Genomic DNA, 21,826 nt, shown 5'->3' on the forward strand with positions numbered 1-21,826 from the left:
TAAAGGTAGTAATGCATCTCCAGATCTCTAAAATCAGTGGAGTCTGAAACTGTGTATTTTTTACATGATATTTTACTTATCTATATGCCTAAATATTCAAAATATATTCAAAAATAATGTTGGGTTTTTTTGCTGACATACATGTATTTACTGTATTTACTGTATTTGCTGACATACATGTATTTACTTCCCGGTTTTGAGCCTTTTTGGAAGATATTCCACAGGCATAAGAAATGCTGACATCTACAACCCAAGCCCTGAGTGCATATCCTAGGCTCCGCTTTTTTCTGTAGTGGAAGAACAGAAGGGTTTTCTCAGAAAAACAGGCACTGTCTCTTTATGAAATAAGGATTTTGAAAGAGGCACAGGTTAGAAGGGCTTTGGCAAAAAATTCACTTGTTTATTGAATTTACTGAAAAACAGTTCTTAGGACGGGCTGACAGACTTGGCCAGTTGGACAGCAGACGTGAACCTGCTCCTGTTAAGGTCAGTTGCCAAACTCCCATGGAGCAGGATGATAGCCGTGCACTTGAAATGTGATAAGAGAAGTAAGTAGCTAATACCCTTCCAGGCTTTATATGCAGAAGCACGTCATGGAGAATGGTCCCTTCTCTGCATGATCCCAGTGACAGACACAGAGTCTGAAATGCTGTGTAGAACTTGGGGGATCATCATGTCAGAAAGATCTGGACACGCTGGGAGAAATGTAAAGAAGTGCGAATTCTGCTGGGTAAAGACAGTTATTATGCCACATTAACAGTCTGTCTCTATATTTAAAATTCATCTTCTCAGAGAATATGCAGTTGCAATGAGAATAGGATTACAGCCTTTCACTTCTGCCCATCCTTTAAGAGCTTAAAAAGACCTACGTTTGCAGTTAACAGCTGCCCCAGTGAAGTTCAGATGAAGTAAAGTAGTCTCTAGGTTTTTTGTGAAAAAGCTAAAAATTTACCTTCTCAGTTATCTCCTGTTAAGCAGCCTGCAGGCTTAGAAGCATTCAAGTAGATTATAGTGCATGTGTTATTTGGCTGGGATCATTCACATTAAATACAATGTCTACATATTATCTACCCTGGAAAAATGAAGCCTGTCCTAGATACAGGAATCATATGCATCACCATGTAATCTTGACAGATATTTTTTGAAGTTCTGTCAGTATTCATCAACAGAAAGGCAGGGTAAGTAAAGCAAGCCATAATTAAGATTGCTGGTCACAGGCAGTTTCTGTGTCCATAAGCTGATGTGCTAGTGAGGTGTTGGAGACAGTTGTACAGCACTCATAGTGCCCTCTACCAGGTAAGGTAAATTTGTTACATTTTTCTGATGGTATTGAATCCAGAAGCATAAAGGTTTAAACACTGCTATGCAGATACAGTTAGGAAGTGTTGCCCTATTTTGGAAATACCACAGCTACTTCAGTCACCTGCTACAGCAGTTACAGGAATGGAGCAGAGATTGGGTACATAAAATAAATTCATTGTTCTTGGTGCTGACTCCAGGCAGTTTTTGAAATTCTTTAGTGCGTATGTGTCTGCACTTCAATGGTGCATTTATAAACCTTTAAAGGAAGAAAATCTTATTTTTAGGGATTCTTTTATCCTTAATGATTCTTTAGTTAATGGAAAATATGAAAGTCCAAATTACAAAAACACTGTTTAGGTTCTGTATGCAGGTGTGTTAATAGTAGGGTAACTCAAATTAATTTCAGATTTGGAGGAACTGACATGGAGAGAAGAGGCGGTCTGGGTTTTGTACTGGTAGAAATTGCATTAATATCTCTTTCATTATCCTACTGCTAGACTCACAAGTGTGTGATGTTACCTATGATGTCAACTGTTTGGCTGAAGTCCATTTCCTTTTCTTTTGCCATTGCTGTTGCTGGCAGCTTGAGTGTGCTTGAGTAGACGTTTTTGATACTTTCCAAAAGCATTGTGAGATAACATGGTGTCATATGCTTTTCAACAAATACCTGTGCAAAATGCAGAGACACTAGCAGTTAAGTAATCAGGTCACACTAAGAACTGTATGACGCAGTGTAAATATCACAGCAGAGTAAACATGGGGGCATAAAAACTTGGGTTTGGCCAAAGTCTGTGTGTGTGTGTGTTTCTGTATGTGGGGCTAGTAAATAAGTAACTCAAGGCTTTTGATCTGAGTCTAGTCCATGTCAGGAAGCACTTGATGGGGGTTTTGAGAAGGCTGTGTCATTTTCATTGATGTCACAGTCAGGAGATATTGGCAGATATTTTAAATATGGTAGATACATATACTAGCAAAACTATGCGGAAGTTGTTCAGGGTACTGCACAAAACTGTTCCCTGAGCAGGTATAAAGTAGCAACCTTAATGTGCAAGAATTTTGTGGTTTGGGTTCTTCTGAACAAGATACTTAAAAAGCAATTTCTACCAGTGAATACTTTCTGTAGGTCCTTATCTTTACTTAGCAAGAAGGGAAGGTTGCATTTCCATTTGCTTTGAAGCCTGCTTGTATTCAGCGATGCTGCTTTTTAAAGTTAGTCCTTGGTGGACTAGGACTCCTTGGGAAGATATGTGTATTCTGACTTTCACATTGCTGAATGATGATGTGGCTTTGTCAGGTTGTGGCAGTAGTAAAATATCACCTTATATTCTATCTCTTTGTCATATGTTTTGGTCATGTTGGTAGTACATGGTTTCAAAGACAGCAGGCTGCCAGATCAAATCAGAAGAGTTCCATTAACTAAACACATGTAGGCATCAATCTCCATGATGCTCCTGGATTTAGTGAGTAGCTGTTGGCACATGCTAGCTTCAGTCTTGCCTCCAGTCCAGAATGAGAAGGAAGACCACCAGGAATACTGCTTAAGATAGCAGCAATGCTTACAACAGATTGAGAAGCCCTGAAGCTGTAAGCTGGAGAAAACTTCAGCAAAGGAGAGATATCTTCAAAGAGGGAGGTGTAGGAAATGAGAATTTGCAATTAAGAGTGAATTAAGAAAGATTCTAAATAATAAACTTTATATTTTGTAGTATTTTTTGGATTATGAAAAAAAATGGACTCCTCTCCCTCTTGTTTGCATTGTAGCTTGCTTTCCTAGGCCACCCTGATACTTCCATGCTGGAATATTAAGTACGGGGGGGAAAAAAATTTAAAAAAAAAAAAAAAATGAAGGCAGCCAAGTGGAATTTTAAAATTTATCCAGGAAAGATTTTTTTATTTGCCCTTAGCTAGGGAAGCTGATTAATAGCATTTAAAATGCTGGTCATACCTCACCAAAATGCAGTTGCCCTCAGAGGCTAAAAGTTAAAACAGCCATCTAGACTTGAGTTTCTTCTGCATTTCACAAGACAGTGTCAACAATCCATTTCAATTTTTTTTTCTCTTTTGTGGCATACTTTATTTTTAAGCCTTAGCTAATGTGGTTTTCTATTCTCTAAAGCATTCTCAAGTACAGTTAAAGAAAGCCATGATTCCAGGTGGCATAACCAACTGCAGATGCAGCTGAAACAGGGCAGCCAGGCCTGCCTATGTGTTTTGAATTCAGGAATTCTTAAATAACTTATCTGTGCATCACTAGGAGTAAGACAGTTCTTATGTTGCTGCTCATTGACCCTGCACTATTCCCTGCCCTACTGCTGGATCACTGTATCCATCAGAAGGGCACTGCACACACCTGGAGTGAGAACCTCTTAAAATAGCATTAGGTAGTCTTTCTCTACCAGGAGGGTGATCAAGCACTTGGAACAGGCTTTTCTAGAGAGGTGATTGATGCCTCAGGATTGTCAGTGTTCTAGAGGGATTTGGACAAGCTTTAGTAACAGGCTTTAGCTTTTGCTCAGCTCTGAATTAGTCAGTGACTTGGACAAGATGATTGTTCCAGGTCCCTTTCTACTGAAATGTCCTGTTCTATTCTACTTATACCTAAGTCAAACAGAAGTGTTCTCTCAGAGCCCTATTGCTCTTTAAGCATCTTGCTTTATAGCCTTTAATTTCTCCGGCAATAATTTTTAATTTCCAGACCTATTCAGTTCCAGTTCAGTCTACCAAACATTACTAAAACCATAACCATATCTCTGCTTCAGTGAGTTCATCAACACATTTTGCACATGGCATTGCCCAGCCCTCCATTCAGTTGGGCTGAATTCAAGCCAGCAGCCTAGCACTTAAGAGGTTTTCTTTTGTTCCCTGTTACCAGTATAATCGCCAGAAAATTAAGAACAAAACAGAGGAAGTACTAATGATATTAATTATAGTTCTTCTCCCTCCTTTCATATCTCCCCAAGGAAGAAATAATAATAAACCCTATATTTCTAAAATGTATTGAATATAGTTATTTGTACTTCCATAATGACTCACTGAATCATTTCTTTTAAGAGATTGATAATTGGCTATTTATATTTCTTCACCTACAGTTACCATCCTGAGGAATTCTTTTATAGTGGATGTCCTATCCTGAGAAAGCCTAACATAAGGAAGAAAGAGCCTATATTAATTGATCCTCTGGTTGATCACTTGGCTTTTCAAAGTTTCATTAAGTTCATGAGAATAGCAAAGAAATCTTATTGTGAGAGCATACATATTGTTGCTGACAGTGACACATTAGAAAACCATCAAAAACATCAGAAGATAAACCAAATTGTTTTCACTGGCTTATTTCGTGAACAGTGTATGTCAACCTGCAGTACCAACACTAAAGTATGCACTTTCCTTTTTTAGTACAGCTCCTTTAAATAAAAAAGTCTTAAGCTTTTGCTTCAACCATCTTCTGCTCTGGATTTGTATTAGGGTATAATCTGCGCTAAGAAACTTATTCATCGTTTATTATTTCCTTCTCTCTTTGAATTTAGATTTGATAGATCAGCTCTCAGTTTTTTCAGCAAGAAGACATTTATGGTAGGCAGCAAACTTATGGCCAAAGTGCTGTGTAGAGTTTTCATTACTCAGGAGACTTACACTCCATTCCTGGTTTTCACAAAGGCTTTCTCAGCACCTTTAGGTTTGCTGAAGATTTAGCCAAGCTTTGAGCATGTTCGTACTTTATTCACAGCTGAGCACTAAATTCAGAAAGGTTATTCAGATGAAATATGTGCTTTGGGTCATTATTTCCTTTTGGGTTAGCTTCCCCATCACTAGAATGGGCTATTGGTAGAAGCTTCAGTTTTGTACCTCTAGACTGTGAACTTTTCAGATCAGGAATTCTCTCCTTTTTTTGTACAAGTGTTGAGTAGTTCAGTAAAAAGAGGCCTCTAATCTTGGAAGGTTTGCATATAGACTGCAGTGTTCTGGTTGAGCAAATAACTTTGTGTCACCATTACTCCACAGACAGTTGTTAAACATTACGGTGAAAATGGAACATCTTTCCACTAACAGTTCATACATGTGAGCAAAATTAGGAAGTGAGGTATGTGCTTCACATTTGGAATTTATCTATAACACAACATGACTTTTCTCATAATGATGAAATTATAGTATTGTTTCTTATTTGGATTACTCTTTATAGCCCTGTCTATTTGTTAACACTCTATGCAGTACTAAAGATAGGTTACATCACATAACATGTATTTCAGTTTAAAAAGCGAAATAAGCATATGTTTATTTAATAAGTACTTCTAACATACCTTGAAATTGAATCACATCACTCAGCATCAATAGTACTTTAAATATTATATTCTTAAAAGATTATGTTCTGGAGCCTGCATTAGTGGCATTACAGTCTTTTTTTGCTTTCAGTAGACAAAAAAAAAATGTAATATGAAATGCTTATTTTTCCTGAATTGTAAGAATGGTAAGATTTTTGTAAAATCACTGATACAATTACATGTATGCCTTTTCCCTCACTATCCTAGATGTATTTTACCATCCCTCTCAAGCTTCGGATTTCATTCTGATCTGATGAGGCACGAGGTCTCTTCTTAGCCTTCTTGGGAAGCAGTAGCTGCATTTACAGTGTCCTGCAAGATGACATTTTCAGATGCTCCTTGAGCCACAATCCTGCACCAGCCCTATGCTGCCAATACGTGTGCCTCACTAGGCCATGGGGGAAAGCATGTGGCTGTCACCTCCTTAAAAATGCTGTGGCAGAACCAGGGCATCCTTCTCTTCTCATTTACAGGGCTGGCCGTGCTGTCACATCACTTACTGGCGCCCTTCCAGGAGGAAGGACATATTACATAAGAAATTCACAAGAAATTCGAGATTTAGAGCAACCATGAGTGCATCTTCAACCAAAGCAAAACTTCCCTCACCCCACAGCCACCACTGAAATGCTGTTCAAGCTGACCATCAGGCTGTGTGAGACTCTGCATGCATCCACATAGTCCTTTGGCTTTCAGAGGCTATTATCCCCAAATACTGTCTAACTCACACTTCAGTGGTGCCATCCAGTTGCTGGCATCACAACAGGTGTGTGAGCCAAAACCACCCTGTGGCTGACCTTGATGAAGTAAAGGTACATCAATTTTGATCCAGTAGTAGCACAGCCAGCATGTCTCCATAAGAAAACATGCAGGTTTATCTTACCTTTACTTGTTTAGATAATATTTCTTGGTTCTGCTTTCCAGACCAGGTTCTCCTTAGGCATTCAGATGTGTCCTCTTTAGATCTGCTGCTTGCTTGAACTGCAAACTGAAGAACCAGAGTGCTTTGTTTATTTCTGGGTCAGATAATCCCACTTTACCCTCAGATTCTATTCTCTTCCTCATTAAGATCAGCCAGCTAAGAAATGTTAAAGGAAAGGATGTTAGCAGCTCTCTTTACAAATTCCCTTGGCCCTTGTTTCTTTAAACTTGTGCTGTAGATTGCTCTTATGATGAAGGACTCCCTTACCCATGTCTGTAGAGTCATGTCTTTACCAAAGGGGACAAGGTAAATCCTGGCTGGTCTTAGTCCTTGGAAGGAGTGGGAGCTGAGTTCTTGCTGCTTGGAGTCAGTGGTTTGGACAGGTGCGCAATCCGATTGTATTGGATACAGTGAACAGATGTTTAAAAAGGATCTGGACAATCTCCAAAGTGAACTTCAGCAAAGGGCCAAGAATTTCAGTGTTGGAAGGACTTGCCTGACAAGACTGGAAGCAAGGGATGTATCTCTGATATCCATATGTGATGTTCTGGGGGTGAGAGGGAGGGCTGCTGTGTTAAGGTGATGGCTGAATGTCTGGTCAGATGCCCTCAGATGTTATTTGGATGCAGCATTCTCTAGTGGAGCTCAGTGTCACATGGCATCAAATGTTTCCAGCTACCCAGTGAAAGTGTGGCATTGTTAGCCTGTTGAAACTTAACTTCTTTGGGAAACTCCAGATTATATTTTTGTTTTGCTTTTAAGTTTTTTACTCTTCACTCCACCGCTCTCTTGGTGAGACATGGGCAGCTGAGACCATGGGTTCCCTTCTGTTTTCAAAAATTCCAACAGCTTGGAGGTCTCTTGATGAGAGGGGTTTTCTCTGGCCAACTTTGGGAGGCTTTTAGTTGATTGCAGGAAAGGGTGGAGAGGGATGACATTTCTGAAGTCATTTCTGATGTCATTTTCTGATGTTTTCCTTATGAAAGTGTCTTCAGTTTGTCAAGTGCTGTCAGATATTAGTAAAAGTCAAATCTTTACATAAATGAGGCAGTGCAGAGCTGTCACAGTATGTGAATTTTCAGAATTTAGGCAGCATTGTAAGACTGAAGAGATAGTGTTCCAATTAGATGCTTTAGCCACAGCAGTCATAAAGAGCAGGCTAATGTGAATATGGGTCTGTCCATAACGAATAATCATTGCAATTTGACAGCTCCGTGGCTTGGGCTTAAAGATTAGTCAGAGCTCTTTTAGGTATCCTTTTCTCTTTACACCCCTAATTATATCTAATGTGAAAAGATATGAAAAATAAAGTTCATGCAGGTTAAACCCCTCAGCATTACCTTATGTATCTCAGCAAATATGGAAGGAAATCCCCAGCACGATGGAGAAGTTTTGAATGGCGATCATACCTGTAACTTTATCTATGGAAACTCTTAATTTGTGTTGTGCTGCCTTTCCCTTTTACCAGGAAGATTATAAAAAGCTGTGAATCGAGCCTCTAGTTCTCTCCCTCTGTGCAGGCTTAACTCCTCAAAACTTCCTCCTCAAATGTCATTTAAGAACAAATCCTGGCTTGTCTGTGTCTAGCCTTCTTTCTTAACAGCTCCCTGTTTCCACCCCTGGTTTTCAGATATGCCAAAAATGCTTCCTGCTCGAAAGACCTTGCATGCCGAGTAATTCTTCTTCTCAGCAATGCTTACTTACCAGATGACTCAGTAACTTCCAAAAGCTTCATGCTGCTCTTCCTTCCTCTCATCTTCGCACTGCGTAGATATGCATATGCTTCTGGCATCTGTAAGAGCACTGCATCTGCCTAGCACAGTTAGAGCCTCCTCGAAACTCAAAAGCAGAAAAATGTGTGCAGACGTTCTTCTCTGGGCACAGAATTTCTCTGTGAGTTAAAGCACAGATAAGGCTCACTTAGAGAAGGGTAAAGAAATCAAAGGAAAGTTGTGGTGCTGGAGAAGCTAGAAGTGAAGAAACAAGTTGCAGTGTATTTTTCAGAAGCCATTTTTGAAAGTACAGGAAGATTGTTAGCAGTTCTTGGATCACAGAGTTCCCCAGCTTCTGACTTTTTAGGGAAACCAATCCTGAAATCTGAAATGTGACCTCTAGGAAGTAAAGCAGAAAACATTGCCTACAGTGCATACAGATTTACAGCAACTTTGTTTTTTCAGCAGTGTTTGCTGCGGTCTTACCATTAAACAATTAAATCTGAGAACCAAAACATGGAGCAGAGCATGTCAGCCAGTTTCTGTTTATGTTAACAGCTGGACAGACATGCACTTTGATGAGTCCTGGTAGTGAATGTGCATGTGGGTGTTTAGCTAGAATTTGGGGAGAGGATGTTCTTCACACACTTGCTGCTCTGTAAGTATTTTCCTGGTGAATGTGAAAGAATTTGTATTCCTGCCTTCTAAGCAGGAATTGTATTAGTGACTAGAGTGGTTAACCTGGGTCTTCATATGGGAGTGAGTGATTGGTTCTGGAAGACAAAGCCAGCATGTGAGAGTTTAAGGCACTTTTATGTGTATGTAAGACAAGCTGACATTCACCCAGAGGGGGGAAAAAAGCAATTGAAGCCCTTTTTCCTGTAGCTTATAAGAACAGAAGAGACATTTCATTCTCATGGTTAACCATCTACATATCAAACAGGTACTCTGATCATGAGAAGTTAAATCAGTGAGGGTAATCAAGCAAAACATACCTCAAAACTTGCCTCTCAGAAAAGGAATGGTAGGTGATGTAAGGTTAGATGATGTTCAGTCACTCAGACTTCACTCAGGAGCAGTTTACAAACCGTGGCCCTTTGAAAAGCTGAAGATGTAGAGTGACTGAGCCAAGTTAGTAATTAGTTCCAACAATTACCAAAAAACTACAGTAGCTCCTGTTCCTGAGCAATTTGGAGTAAATCACTGTGGATGTCAATGAACTGTTGGTAACATATGCCCCTGCCTGCATTTTAGCACAGCAGTACTAAATCTGTCTGACATCCCAGTGCAATAGTTTCACTGGGAACTTTATTTTGATCTTAAGATTTCTGTTAAACTATTTTTCAGGCCCTGATTATATCAAACAAAAATTTCAAGAAGGAATGGATGCAAAAGAAAAATCTGAAGAAAAAGGTCAGGAGAAACCACCCTCCCCAAAAGAGTCACCTCACTTTTATCGAAAAGGTACTACACCCCCTCGAACCCCAGAAGCAAGCCCAAGAAATAGTCCTCCTCTCTCTTCTGAGACTTCTCCTTCAAAACAACTGAAAAGGCAAAGCTCCACTTCTGGGGCAAGACTCAGTCAAGAAAAAAAGCTTTTAGCAACTGAGAATATAACACCCACAACTAACAAGCCTTTATATTCAAAAGCACCAGTGAAGGAGGAAGCAGCTGGGAAACACCAGCCAAAGTTCTCAGCCCAGCACAATGCCAGCAGCACAGAGAATGGGGAGCTGCATGGCCACTACCATGGCTATTATGTAAAAACGAATCCAACAGCGCTTCCACAGGAGCTCAGGGAAGAAGATGAATATGCCAACCCTTCACCATCCACACTTGCACGGATACCACCCTCTCAGAAGCCAAGTCCTGCTAGATCTGGGGGTAAGCCAGATGCCAAAGAAAACAAGCCTGACATAAAAATTAAGAAATCAGAATTTGCTGCACCAAAGAACCCAGCTAATAATGAGTCACATTCAGCAATGGAGAACGAAGTAGGAAACAGCTCGGTAAGTACAAGAAACATTTTCGCTTTCACTGCCCTTGTGCCTCCAGGTGCTGAGCTTTGCAATCTAAGCTCTGTCAAATCTTCATCTGGATACAGTCTGCTAGTTAAAACCCACTTCACCTGGAGTGAGGACGAAATATTCCAGCCTGGAATGAGCAAAGGAGTTTTAAAACTACCCTCTTAGACCCTTTTAATTTCATTATTATTTAAAGATAATTAAATTGTCAATAGCTATGCTGAAAAAGAGCAATGATGAGTAGCATTTCTTTTTCTTCTATGTTAGAAAAAAAAGCCAGATATGAAATTCAGAATCTCTGATGATGTTTCTGTGATTTTTGGACCAAAAGAAACTCAGGAAAGCATTAGTTTTGCATACTAAAGTTAGCTTTTAGTGAATGAAGAGTTCTAGATGTTAGTCATAATGTTTCTCTTTTATAAGCATTGTTTCTTTGAGTCATTTTTGGTGGTACTCTACAAAACAGTGTGTCATTATTGATGGGATAAACAGAATGACCCATTTAAAGAGGCAGCCTAGTACCGATTGCATGCAAAACACTTGAATAATTGACATCAGACTTCATTAATAATAAATCTAAATATAATGAGGGGGAGTAATTTCCCACCAACACGAATTGTAAGTGATCTTGTCAAACAAGTTTGACATCTTCAGGTGTGGCAGAAGAATCATCATCTCAATCAAGAAGGTCACTTGATTTGCTTTTCATGGTCATGCGTTCTGACAAGGAAACCAGAGTAATGCAAAGGCTAAATGTCACATTAAATGAATTTTTTAAAACTGACTGATGGTTCTCAAAAAGTAATTAGAGAACCATCAGTTATTTGATATTATTTTGGTGAGGTCATTCTTACATTAATTCTGTTTCTCTAATCACATTCTTGTTAATGACATACTGGAGGGCATGAGAATATTGTCCATGAAGTTTATAGAAGACACAGAGACCAGGAGAGTGGTCTGTAATGAAGACAAATAAAAACTCATGCAAATCAACTGCTGAGAAGGCTGAAAATATAATTATCCATGGCAGCACAGCAAAATATAATATTTGTATATGAAAGAGAATTTATAGAGCCTGACACTGCAGGATCAGAACTGGAAAAGGTTGGTGGATCAGGAGCAAGAGAGGGACTGAACATGAGCTCCCAGTCTGCTGCTGTTGTTCAGAAATGCTAATATAATCCTTAGATTTATCAACAGAAAAGATTAAGCAAGAGTACATGGGAGTCTGTTCTATCTGCTTTTGGCACAGGTGCAACCACTTCTGGGATAAAATAGTGTCTGTAAATCGGGGATTTAAAATGAAAAAAAAACCTTGAGGGGAAGTCACACACAGAGCTGCAAGAGTGATTAAAACATATCTTACAATGAAAGATTCAAGGTACAAAAACCCTGATGGACTAAATCACTTTCTGTAAGTGTGTTTTATAAAACAGTTTCCCAGGCTAACAAGAAAATGTGTCAGAAGATCCAACAGCTAGAAAGATTCAGGTAAAAGTCTTGTTTTAAGTTGATTTTAAGGATCTTGATTAAATGTGCCATCAGTTTTCAGATGCCAGGGTTTTAGAGCCATCACTGAGTAGTTTGATAATGAGCATTTTGCCAAGATGATATTCTCTAGTTCTGCTGGAAGCTTTTATTCTGTTTTGTGCAGATCAAAGTAGATGTTCACAGAGGTTTTGTAATCTGCAAATCTGCATTACAGCTGATATCAGCCCTTTAACCTTTCAAATCTCACAGATATTACTCCTATGTAGGGTAACACAAAGCTGACAGGCTTGTAAATGTTGAGTGAGCATGTACAAATTTTAGGCTGAATTGGAATTGTTTTTTAGCTCTGGTGAAAATAAGTCACTAGAAATAGTCCTTGTTTTTCCTTCATTCCACATAATATTTTGGGGCTGAGGGAGGCTTCATCTTCACAAGTAAGCTCTCTGAACAGCAGTTTATTGACCTTCTAGAATAATCAGGATAAGGACCATGAACCTACAGCCTGTTATCACAAAAGGTGTAAAAATGATGAGATTCTGTGCATTAGTTACTGTTTGTTCACTGATACTGCAGTGGTATCTGGGAACTCTAGGTCACTCTACTTCATTTGTAGCATCCTAATTGCATTATTCTCATTAGCAGCATTCCAGTATGGAAGGAAGGTAGATTTTAGGAATTCATTTTTACTTAGGAATTCATTTTATCTTAAGATGTATGTAGATGTATGTGGGTGTTTTTCAAAGATTCTAGTCTTCTATATGTGTTTGTAAATTTGCCCTTAGAGACTAAATTTCCTACATGCTTATTTCTTCAAAATCCTGAGAGTAAAAATGCTAAACTGATTAAAGCAAAAAAGAGTGGCCTGCTGGCCTAGCAGTCTGAGGGAGAAACAATACAGAATGACTATTAACTTTGCTGGAGACTTTTCATTTTCAGCATCACCTTTCAGCTTCAGAAAAACAGTAGCCTATTCTGCAGTGCCCCTGAACTGAGCTCAGCAGTGTGTTGGAATTAAGCAGTGACTAAGTTAAGAGAGCACAGTTACTGGGGAGAAGCCAGATTCATGGAATCATGGAATAGTTTGGGTTGGAAGGGACCTTAAAAGATCATCTAGCTTCACAACTCTTCTGCCATGGGCAGGGACACCTTCTGCTAGACCAGGTTGTTCAGAGCCCCATCCAGCCTGGTCTTGAACATTTTCAGGGATGAGGCATCCACAGCTCCTCTGGGCAATTTGTGCCAGTGCCTCACCACCATCACAGTAGAGAATTTCTTCGTTACATTTAATCTAAACCTAATCTCTTTTAGTTTAAATCCATTCTCCCATTTCCTAATTAATGTACTTCTCCTTATCCCAGATGCTTCTGAATGTTGAGAGACTTCAGAATTCTAGAGTTGCATTGGGGAATGATTTTATTTCAGTAAGAAACTGTAATTGCTTTTTAGTCATTCTGACAAATGATTTTGTTATGCTTTGAAAGTAAGTCTGCCTTAGATCCTCCAAAAGTTCTAAAATATATTTGTTAAGGAATATAAAGAGAAAAGAACTCGCACTCGCATGAAAAGAGAATGATAAAACATCGTTTTGGAATGCAAAAAAATGAATCTATTAACATTCATCGAGCACTTTTGTTAGATTATCTGAAAGTGCTGTATAAAATTGCCCTGTGATTTTTCCAGGTTTCCAATGATAACGCATTAAGAGCACAGATACAGAAGGGAAGATTTTCAATTCTTCCTTCTATGTGTCTAAATCAAAGCCATTTCTCATACCTGAATGAAACATCAGCTTTCATTTGGATTAAGAACTTTAAGTGACTTTATTTGCAGCAGAGCTTGTAGCAGCTTGTTTTAGTTTTCAAATTCATGCTTCATATTTTCTGACAATATTACATCCTTAAGAATGTCTTTGAGTATCATCTGTGCAATAAGTTAGTTATAGAACAGTCTTGATTCTCTAGATATCCCCATTTCTGGCATTATACATGAAAAATATCAGCATTCTTCTTATGCCACACATTTAAGTGCGTTTCTCTGTTTAGTTACTCCCTGATATTCAAAAATCTAAGTTTGAAATTATTCCAGACCTCATAAGAGTCACAGTTTTATTGAGGTGAAATCCTACATAAAGCACAGTGACAAAGTCACCTGTCGTTTCTGAGAGATAAATCACCCCTCTTTCACTGAGAATGAGGCTCCTTTACATTACCTTACATTTACACCCTGTGAAGTGTTCACAGAGACCACAAGCCAGTACTGTTGTTTCTAACTGGTCATTAGCAGCCTCTAGCCCCAGTTTCAGCTTACACATTGCTGTCCCACCTTGAATATGAGCTGATGGGAAATTCTCTTAGATTTGAGTGAAAAAATAGGATTGAATTTCACAAAACACTATTGTAGTGTACATTCATTAATACACTTTTTATTTTGCCTGATACGTGTCCGTGTGCTGCCCTAGGACAAATAACAAGCCTGGGCTCAAGTGTTATACTAAGCTGTAATTTGTTTTTTCATTTGGCAGGTAAAGATTTTTAAACACGCAGTGTTTAGCCTGCTTTTTACCTGAATGTTACCCAGTGATTCTACTCCCATCTCTTTGTTCAATTCTCTTTTTTTTTGTTCACCTAACATCCATTTAGTAAGGGCTGTAAATACCATGGTGTTTGAAAAATAGATCAGTATTTGCCTGATCCTAAAAAAAACCTTCTGAGCAAGAACTTTAGGCTAAATTTAATAGACATTCCTAATGCAATGGATTTACAAGCCTAGTCTTTTATTTCCTAGCTCTACATCTTTGGAAAATAACTTTCTTTCTTCCCCAGATGAAAACTGATCATATGGTTGTATTTTGAACTACATAAATATCTAACTTACAAGAAGCTGAAAGGTAAATTCAAGCAGGACTGAAGGTTTTCTACTACAGCTTCTTTAGTGCACCTGTTCTAGTCACTCTAGGACTGTTCAAACTAATTTTGGCATTTGCTATTTTAAGCCCTTGCAGGACACTAAAGTCTTACTTGTAGTATTCATCTTCAAGCATTAAATGCTTATTTCATAGGTGTCTCCAAAACAGGTGGTAGTTCATTGCATAATAACTATGTGCTTCATAAATGTTGTTTGATCATTTTTTAGTGTATCAGGAAATCCTGCTTTGGGCTGAAAGGTGTGGTTATCAGAAGGTGAAACATAATGTACATAGCAGGCCAAAGAATATGAGTTTTACTTCTTTGTATAAAGAGATATTGTTAGGATAGTTCATTATCATAAAGAGATAACATATTTTTCTATGATCTTCATGTGAACTCAACAGCCCTATTCTTAAGGTTTCACTTGTTTCTGTTTTGTAGATGAGACTTGTTGATTCAGAGCATAGCCCCTGGGGTTTTTAGCCTAATTTTTCTAATTTTATTGTGGCGGGATTGTTACACCTAACCTAACTGACAGATGCATCAAAAGAGAAGTCACTTTCCCCTCCAACAAGCCTAATTACCTGAGACTGTGCACTAATGATATTGAGCTGCCATTAGAGCTGCAGTGCCAATTTGGCAATCAGCAAAAATCTGTCTTGCACCTACCAGGATGCTGTTCCATGATGTATTTCAGGTAATTAACAAGTGCTTGGCTCCTCTGAAGATGGCATAGGTTCCAATTTTTTTTTTCTGTTGCAATAAATCAATGTGATTTTCATAGATGTTATTTTCAAATATGCAAAGTACTAGATGGCCAAATCCTGAAAAATTTTAATGGTACTTGGCAACGATCTTCACAGTTCCTTGCAATTCCTGGAGCAGTATAACTGTAAAATCTTCAGGTGGGATTCCTCCTATAAAGGAGCCATTGACCTGATTTGACTCACATGGACAATCCCTATTAGAATCATAGGATTATGGAACCATAGAGTGTTTGGCTTGGAAGGGACATTTAAAGACCAACCTCTGTGCCATGGGCAGAGACACCTTCCACTAGACCAGCTTGCTCAAAACCCCATCCAGCACTTCCAGTCATGGGGCAACCACAGCTTCTCTGGGCAACCTGTTCCAGTGCCTAACACCAGAAAGAAAGATGTTGAGCTGACATCTTAGTGGAAATGAATAGTGTAATCAAATTACACTTCTGTAGAGGGCAAGGCTGCTCACAGTGCTCTGGTAACCGTATCTGGAGCTGTGCTTTATTTTATGCCTGTTCTCTGCCCCTGAGCGTCTCGTATGCTTTGGCACATGGTGAGTCACTTCCACTAAGGAGGAAGGAGCATGGTTCCTTCCACTTCTGTTCTGTGACCTGATGGTTGAAACATTCCACTGATAAGTGGGAGCTTGTTATTCAAAATTACTTTGACTAAGGTGTCATTAAACCTGGTCTTCAATTTCCTAGTGAATATTTTAGACATTCCACCATTAAGCAAAACGTGGGTGCTACTGCCAATGCCATTACCCCTATGGCATAATTTAATTGGCATTCTGATAATCCCAGTCACTGTTTGAACTTGAACACGTGCTTCTCAGCATGTGAACAGACACCTCTGAGTTTGTGCAAGGGGAACTTGGTGGCTGTTATGGATAGAGGTGCTGATGAGGTTTAGGCTCACCAGAGATTTAAGCAGTAGCTGACATAACGTGTTCTGTGACTTACTCAACATCTGGCCTGCCATCTGAGCTGCTGTGTAATGGTGTGTTCTGACTAAAGGTGTTCAGTGAGACTGTTTCAGGATACAGAATGATACAAGTACTATTCCACAGCTTCCCACTTACACTGTTGCAGCAAATTACTAATAGTAAGTTCTTACACCTTAGCATTCCAGAAATTATATAGTTGATGTTAGCATCATGTAGTCACGAAGCATAATGAGCTTCTCCAAGGCATGCCTCATGTGAAAAGTGAAATCACTGTATCGTTTCTCATTCAATATATACCTTCTTATGCAAGCCAGTGATTCTTATGTAGCTCACAAGATAGTTTTCTGCGCACATTTTCTAGTGGGTTTCGTGATTTGTGATTTAGGAAAGTATTGTCTAAATGAAAAGTTTCTGCTTACAGTGCAACTGTAAAATTAAAGAGTATTAAAATCTTTGTAAAATCGTGTAATAAACCAAATATGTTAAGGGCTGAAGAGAATTGAGTATTTTCATCTGTTGGGACATATTTTCAAGTTGATCATTAGAAAACATCCATTTAAAAAATAAAAAATATCCAAAATTGCTAAAAATAATTTAAAAACGTTTTCTGGCTTCACAGAAACATTAAAATTGTGCGATGATTTAAACTTTCTAACCAATTTTAGCTCTAGCTAGGAATGAAAGGAGTTTTTTGACTTTCCAGTTCTTCAGTGCATAGATCTTTAAGATAAGTGTATGAGTAAATCAAAACAAGTTTAATTTTGCAGCTGCAAAATGCATTTTAATCTGTAATGGAAACAGGTTTGTTAGTGCAATGGTAAGTAAATTTTCTTTTCTATTTGTGTTATCAAAGAAGTGTATTCTTTTTATAAAGCATCTTTGCTATGTCTGTTTTGAAATGGGTTAAAACTGAAAAAGGAACCCTCTATAAGGATGAAGAGCTGCACTCTGACTTTCCTAAAGTAGTTCACATTCTTTGTTTTGTTTTATTTTAATTTGACATTGTTTTTGTGTTGATGGGTTTGTTTTCATTTGTTGATGCAGTAGTACTTGTCAGGGGGCTTAATCTCAGTGTGATTAGGAACAGAGAAGTAATGTACTCTCACCTGTATTTATCCAGCTCATTTTCACACAGGTGATATTTATCTTACCTGAATATCAAGGGTAGTGGCTGTGTTTCAGCAGCAGGGTCTGTTTACTTCAGAGCAAGGTCAAAACCTGTAGAAATTGTGAAGTCGGGTCTTGTTCGTTGCTGTGCCTGTGTGGGAGGTTGCATTAATTCTAATATCTTTATTTTATTTTCAGGGCCCTAACTCAGTCATGATCGCCCTGGTAATGCTGTTGAATATTGGTTTAGCCATTCTTTTTGTCCATTTTCTAACTTGATTGGAATTAGGAAAGGTAAGAAAGGTCTCGCTTTCATATAAAATCACCATATCCACCCCACCTTAAATAATAAAGATTTAATTTCTTCGCATACTTTTAATGTTCCCCACTTTAATTTTAGCTATGCCTGAATGTGATTCAACATAGTTATTTAATATTGTAACTGTTTTGACCCTTCAGTGAAGTCATGACAACTAGTGGTGTTAGCCCACAGTTCTCTGCAGTTGTGTCACCAGCCTTTTAAATGGCACCTGTCATACTCAGACACAGGGAAGGAGGCTTGGAATTAGGATGGGACGCAAGAGAGATGAAACTTGGAAAATTCAGCCAGGGGCCCAGATCAGTTTCTCTGCTGGTGGCTCGTGGCTTTGGGGTCCTCTGAAAGCTGAAGCAAGCAGCCATGTTGGAAAACAAACAAAATAATCTGCTGAAGCAGCCCCGCCAGTGAAGCGCGTTGGCTTGTCCATCTGTTCCAGCAGAGTGTGACTAAAGTGGAAATGTACGGAGCTGCACTTTTTGTTGATGGAAGTTAACAGCTGCCTTACTATTTTACCGTCTGATGTTTTTAGTGGGGAGATGGGAAAACGACTGCCAGAGGAATGTGGTCAGAGGATTCTGTTGCTGTGGAAGTGATTCCAGCGTTCACTCCTATCTCATTAGAAGAAATAGTTAGCAACATCAGTCACCAGTCTTATTCCATTACCTGCTGCTTTTAACATCTCCTGCAGTGTTCTGGGAGATCGAATTTCATTTGCCTGTGCATGATTCTGTTCATTTGTTGTTTATGAAATTTGATGTATAGCCGTAAGTAGTGTTTAGTCCGGCCTGGAGAAAGCTACCAGTCCTGCCTAGCAGCCGAAGCCGAAAATCAAATATATTTTCCTAGTCCAGGGATAAAATTCTTAAATTCATTCTCTTAAACCTGAAGAGTCATTTTGCATGAAGGTTCAGTAAATAATACACCATTACTGCAAAACTTAAACATACTGCTATCTTCCTTAAAATGCTCAAATACTTATGCAGATACCGAACAAAACTTTTCATAACAAAAAAAAAAAAAATCTTACATTGGTAGAAGTACCTTCTAAACAGGGTATAGAATATCAAAATAACCCCAGAGAGGTGAGATATAGGGTTTGCATGTTGATTTTTTCTTTCTTTTTTTCTTAATTTTGGTGCTGTGGTAATTGGTGATTTAAATTATTATGTTGCAACACTGAGGTATTTTGACAGCAGTTAAAATAAAATCTTGTCTGGGTGCACATTAATGCCAATGACAGTTAGCTAATGCTCATAATAAATAATAACTTTTAAATGCTAGATTTGTGTTGAATACATTCAGGTAGAGCATTTAAAAACGTTAAGTGATTGTTTATCGATTTGATGCCTTCAGTGTCTTTAAAGTCCATTTATCATTTTACCTCAGCATTAAAAAAGCCTCAAAATTTTTCATTTGGAAAGTTTGTCTTAAGTAGTTTCATAGCCCTTTGTTCAAAGGACGTGATCACGTTTCTTTTTATGTGCCATTATACTGTAATTATTGTACCCTCTATTGATGAAATGCATGCTTATTTATTGAAGATATGTCGTGTGATCATTTGGCAAGCAAACATTTTAATTTAAAGCTGCAAAAAGCAAAGGGCTTGTATTACAGTTTATTTTATCTCTATTAGAGAATCCTTCATACAGTATAGTTTTTGAACCTGTTTGTAAACTTTCTAAGTTTTTGCATGGTTTAATGGGCAACATTCTTACAAAATACATTAGCTATTTTTTGATGCAGCATAGTAAAGTCCCATAGGTATGGACTGAATGTTGTGCAGCAAAGCAGCTCCGAGCAGGGCAGTAACACCGTGGTGTTTTTTACAGAAGTATGTTGAGAATCCTGTGTTTTGGCCAGTGTGGATAAAGAAGAAAGCAGAAAGAGAGCAAATGAAAATAAAACTTGTATATTTATTTTTAAAGAAAATAAAACAGCGAAGTTTAAATTGTGTTTTAAATTTAGGAAAGTAATTTTTAAATAAGAACAAAATTTTAAAAGTTACTGTGTAAGCCTTGAATTAATGGATGAAATGTTCCATCCCACTGTTAAATCTCCCCCTGTCTCCTTACGTGGAGAGGTAATTTTGTAACTGACATATTTAATTCCTATTAAATGTTTATTTAAAATACTTTATGCTCTGGAAATAATGGGTAACAAAGCTTATGAAAAATGTTTATAAATTTAAGTAAGCATGTTAGTACCATTTATAAATATGTATGATTTATAAGCTTTTTTAAAACAAAGCTCAAACAAATTGTTGGTATTTTTCTAAAACGTGCACAGTTGTATTTTACATGAAAGGCTATTTATAATTGGTTGTTATACTGTACACTACATTTTGGACAGCACAATGAAGCCTGCCAATGTACTTAAAAATGTCATTTTGTCTATTTAAAGTTTCTTGCTGTCAAAGAATGAACTCTTTATCTATGAGTTTCTCTATTTATAATTCTTGACCCAAAATGTACAATGTACAGTTTTCACAACTGTATTTGCTCTAATAAAAATGAGTTGGTTATTAATAGAGTTTCAGACTACTTTTTCCTGTTTATGAATTACTTTGTTCACTCTTTGGAAGCAATTTTTTCTAACTAATCAAATAAACAGGAGTGAAGCAGGAAAATGGGTGAAATTCTAGTCCCTTTGATATAATTGTGAGTTACTGTTTTCAACAAAAGTGATTCTGGGAAACAATTAAAAATAAATTAAAACAAAAAAAAGTCAAGCTTCCCTTTGTGTCTTCTTTTATCTTCCAATATAGGATTTTGTGTCTTTATAAGTGTAGTATCTTAAATACACTCCCACTACAAGATGGTTTGAGCAATTTTGTTTTAATTTGTGAGTGACTGGTCCATTAACAGCTGCTCTTGTAGGGGAATTCATTTTTTTGGGGCTCACTGCTCCTCAAGATCTTCAGAGATTCAAAATTAACATGAAGTTTGTGAGCCAGTATTTACACAGAGAAAATTTGCCCTTTGTCTTAAAAACACAATATTTGCTGAACTACTCAATCAGCTACAAATTTTATTTTCCATGATTCCAGTTCATACTAGTAGCCAACTGTACTGAAATCCTAATGTTCAGTGGAATAGGAGAGCAATTTTTATTAGTAGTTCCTATTTAATGGAAATATATTTTTAGGAAGTAATCATCGCTGTCTTGTTCTTTAAAGTAATTATACGAGCATGAAGCTTACCTTCAAGAATTTTTATTTTCTGCAGAATACCTGCTCCCTAAAGAAAATCTTTGGCTCTTTAAGGAGAGAAAAATATATTCTCAAAAAAAATGAACAGAAATAACTTTCATGCCAAAAAATTTTCAAGTCAACTTCTGTGAGATAATTCTTCTCTGACATTTAGGATCCGCAGTGTATATGTTCAGAAATTAAAGTGCCCATGAAATGTTTCTTAAGGTGTACGAACATGATAATATACTCAGGCATATAAAAATCTGAACAGCAACATGCAAAAGATGTGCACAGAAATAGAAAAAGAAAGCTCTAGTAATTCTCAAGTCATTTCCCATCTGAGATGTTTTTACCAGTGGTTTATGTTACAAATGCTGTTCCATGGTCCCGCATCTGCTGTGCCTAAAGAAAACAAACCCATGGACACACAGTACAACTTAATGCTTCAACATTTGCTCCAGCATGAAAAATTTCACCCTGCTTCCAGCAAGGAAAGCTTTTCTCAGGCAAGGTAGTTTCTCCTGGCACAGTTGTGTGTTTGCCCACAGGTGCCAGTAAGCAGTGAGCTCTGTGACCCTCGAATCTGACGCCTGCCTTCTTGGACAGCTCCGTTTATCCGGGTAAACCGTGTGTACAGTGCCTGCAGACAGCAAGAGAGCAAGGCTGAGGTGCCAGTGGCTGAAGAAAAAAAGAGAATCTGTGATAGCTTTTAAGACCTTTCTTTACTTAGTATGTATATATATATGTATTAGTTTGCCTTTCCATCAGAAAAGCAGTAAGGAGCATGAAGAGTTCCAGAGGAATTACTGGCATTTGCTTTCCAAAGGGAAGGG

At 38.0% G+C, this 21,826-nt stretch overlaps 1 protein-coding gene across 3 annotated transcripts in view; it reads left to right on the plus strand.

Moving 5' to 3' along the window:
* The window catches only part of JPH1 (junctophilin 1), an 82,323-nt gene extending 61,833 nt beyond the window's left edge, over positions 1 to 20,490 (plus strand). The window contains exons 4-6 of one of the 3 annotated variants that reach the window (XM_084218380.1): positions 9,597 to 10,258; positions 17,683 to 17,778; positions 17,944 to 20,490. In XM_084218380.1, coding sequence (XP_084074506.1) covers positions 9,597 to 10,258; positions 17,683 to 17,763 — 743 coding nt within the window. In that variant the 3' untranslated portion in view covers positions 17,764 to 17,778; positions 17,944 to 20,490. The remainder of the gene's footprint in view (positions 1 to 9,596; positions 10,259 to 17,682; positions 17,779 to 17,943) is intronic. The other 2 variants (XM_084218381.1, XM_084218382.1) reach the window with 2 other exon arrangements.
* Positions 20,491 to 21,826: the final 1,336 nt, after the last annotated feature.

This window comes from Fringilla coelebs, assembly GCF_963513975.1.
Source record: "Fringilla coelebs genome assembly, chromosome: 1".
Lineage (NCBI taxonomy): Eukaryota > Metazoa > Chordata > Aves > Passeriformes > Fringillidae > Fringilla > Fringilla coelebs.